The 2,144-nt window shown below is 65.1% G+C and overlaps 1 protein-coding gene across 1 annotated transcript in view; it reads left to right on the forward strand.

Annotated features, from left to right (window-relative positions):
- The first annotated feature begins 277 nt into the window (after positions 1 to 277).
- Positions 278 to 2,144, forward strand: part of ZNF142 (zinc finger protein 142) — a 10,135-nt gene continuing 8,268 nt past the window's right edge. The window contains exons 1-3 of the mRNA XM_009274946.1: positions 278 to 560; positions 1,164 to 1,802; positions 2,069 to 2,138. Coding sequence (XP_009273221.1) covers positions 278 to 560; positions 1,164 to 1,802; positions 2,069 to 2,138 — 992 coding nt within the window. The remainder of the gene's footprint in view (positions 561 to 1,163; positions 1,803 to 2,068; positions 2,139 to 2,144) is intronic.

The following is a 2,144-nucleotide window of genomic DNA, read 5'->3' on the forward strand; positions in this document are numbered from 1 at the left end:
CAGGGAGAGGTCCCCGGGCGTCTTTGGGTGGGGATGGTGGGTCCCCGTGCCCCCATCTCCCCCGTGGCAGTGGGTTTCGCCAGCAGCCCGCTTGGGGCATGGCAGAAGGGATTGAGATGCCCCGGTTCATACCCCTGCCTGGGGACTGGCACCACAGGCTGACCCCCAAAATCCTGTAGGACCCCTGGGCTTCTGGGTTCTCCCTTGTTTAAAGTGCTTTCTTATGTTTCAGAGCGAGAAGCCCTCCTGCCCAGCCCCAAGCCAGTGCCCAGTGGCAATGAGTGCAGAAGTGGCTGTGTCTGAGGGTGCCGGCAGGGAGATGGAGGCCCTGTGCTCGGAGCTGCTCCTGCCCACACCGGGAGAGGCAGGAGCCGTGGGAAGCCCTGGTGTGGCCAGCACTGGCCTGGCTGGGACGCCCCCACTGACTGCCAGCCAGGACTTGCTGCTGGCAGAGGCGTCGATGCCTGGGGAAGGGGCTCACGCTGAAGGAAGCAATGTGGAAATATTCATCGAGGCTGTGGCTGGCAACGTGACACTGAGCAACACAGCCAATGCCACAGGTACAGGGCATGGGGAGGGCAGCATGGACCCCTTGGCACTCAGCGGAGGGCGAGAGGTCCAGCTGGGGGTCCTGTCCCCTCCAGGTGGCACCCTGGGGACACCACGGTGCCCTCATGCCTCTGACCCCATGTGCATCGTGAGTCTGGTGCCACCATTCAGTGCAGACCTGGCACAAGCTGGGTGTGCGGATGGGGAGGGGTGGCTGTGGGAGCCTTGGGCCAGGTGAGGGGGTCACTCCGGGCTGTCAGTAGGGACCAGGCAGAGATCTCCACCCCAGGCTGCCTCCCCCAGCATGCTTCTCAGCTGGGTCCAGTGTGGGGGCATCCTGCTAGAAACAGGGCCAAGCTGGCCTCACATCTCTGCATGCCTCAAAGGTGCTAAGGGACAGACCTGGTCGTCGTGGTCACCCGGGTGGTGGTGTCCCCTCTCTTATGGGAGGTGTCCTGGGATACCCTGGGCAGGGGGAGGGCTGCGGTTCTCCAAACTGTAACTTGTGGCAACAGGGGTTTATCCTCCTTGTCCGGAGCTGGAACTGAACCGCCAGGCCCAAGCTCTGGGCCTGGTGAAAGCCCTTTCTAACGCTCGCCCCTCGCTCTCTGCAGAAGTGCTGGTCAAAGTGATGGAGCTGTATTTCTGCGAGAGGTGCGGCCAGAGCTTCCCAGAGGCCTCCCTGCTGTCCCAGCACCAGTGTCTGCTGCTGGCCCCCCCGGGGCACCTGGAGCTCCCTGGGGCTCTGTCGGCTTCTGCCAGCGAGGGCCAGAGCAAGCCGGAGGGCTTGGAGCTGCCTGGAGCAAGCACCCAGGAGGGCTCTGCTCCTGAGCGCCTGCTGTGCCCCGTCTGCCAGGAGGCGTTCGCGCAGCCCGGCGAACTCAAGGAGCACTTCAAGACCCACCGCGCCCCACCAGGAGCCCTGCCCTGCCCTGAGAAGGGCTGCCGCTTCGCCACGGAGGATCGCAAGCAACTGCGCAGCCACCTGCGCCGCCTGCACGGGGCCTCCCCCGTGTCCTGTGCCTACCGTGCCTGCCCCCTGCTCTTCCCCAGCCGCCCGGCCATGGAGCAGCACCACCGCACCCACTTCCCCTTCCACTGCAGCCACTGCAACTTCGTCACGGCCAATGCCAAGCTCTTCTGGCAGCACAGGAAGGGCCACGCCACGGAGCCTCCTGCCGAGACACCTGTGACAGGTGGCCCCCTGGGCTCTGCCCCCCACGGCCTCGAGCAGCGCTGCGTCCTGCCATTGGGTACGGCTGGGTGGGGGGGTCGGAGCCTGTGGGTGCTGCAGAGGCTGGCTGTATCTGTGCATCCCAGTTACAACCGGGAGGAGTGGGGGTGAGGTTGTGCTGCCGGAGGGCTGGAGAACCCTGCGGTCCGGCGGCTCTCTGCAGCTTTCCTTCCTCCCTGCGGCACGGTTTGTGCCCCCCATCCCAGCCAGGAGGTTTTTAGCACGTGAGGGGGGGTGGCTCCCTCTCGCCTGGAGCATGATGATGTCTGTCTTTCCCCACTGAAGCAGCAGAAGAAGGGCAGGAGGAAGCAGGGAATTGCCACCCTGGCTGGGAAACCGCCACAGAAGAAGCCAGGCCAGC

The sequence above is a fragment of the Aptenodytes forsteri genome, unplaced genomic scaffold, assembly GCF_000699145.1.
Source record: "Aptenodytes forsteri isolate BGI_AS27 unplaced genomic scaffold, ASM69914v1 Scaffold255, whole genome shotgun sequence".
Taxonomy (NCBI): domain Eukaryota; kingdom Metazoa; phylum Chordata; class Aves; order Sphenisciformes; family Spheniscidae; genus Aptenodytes; species Aptenodytes forsteri.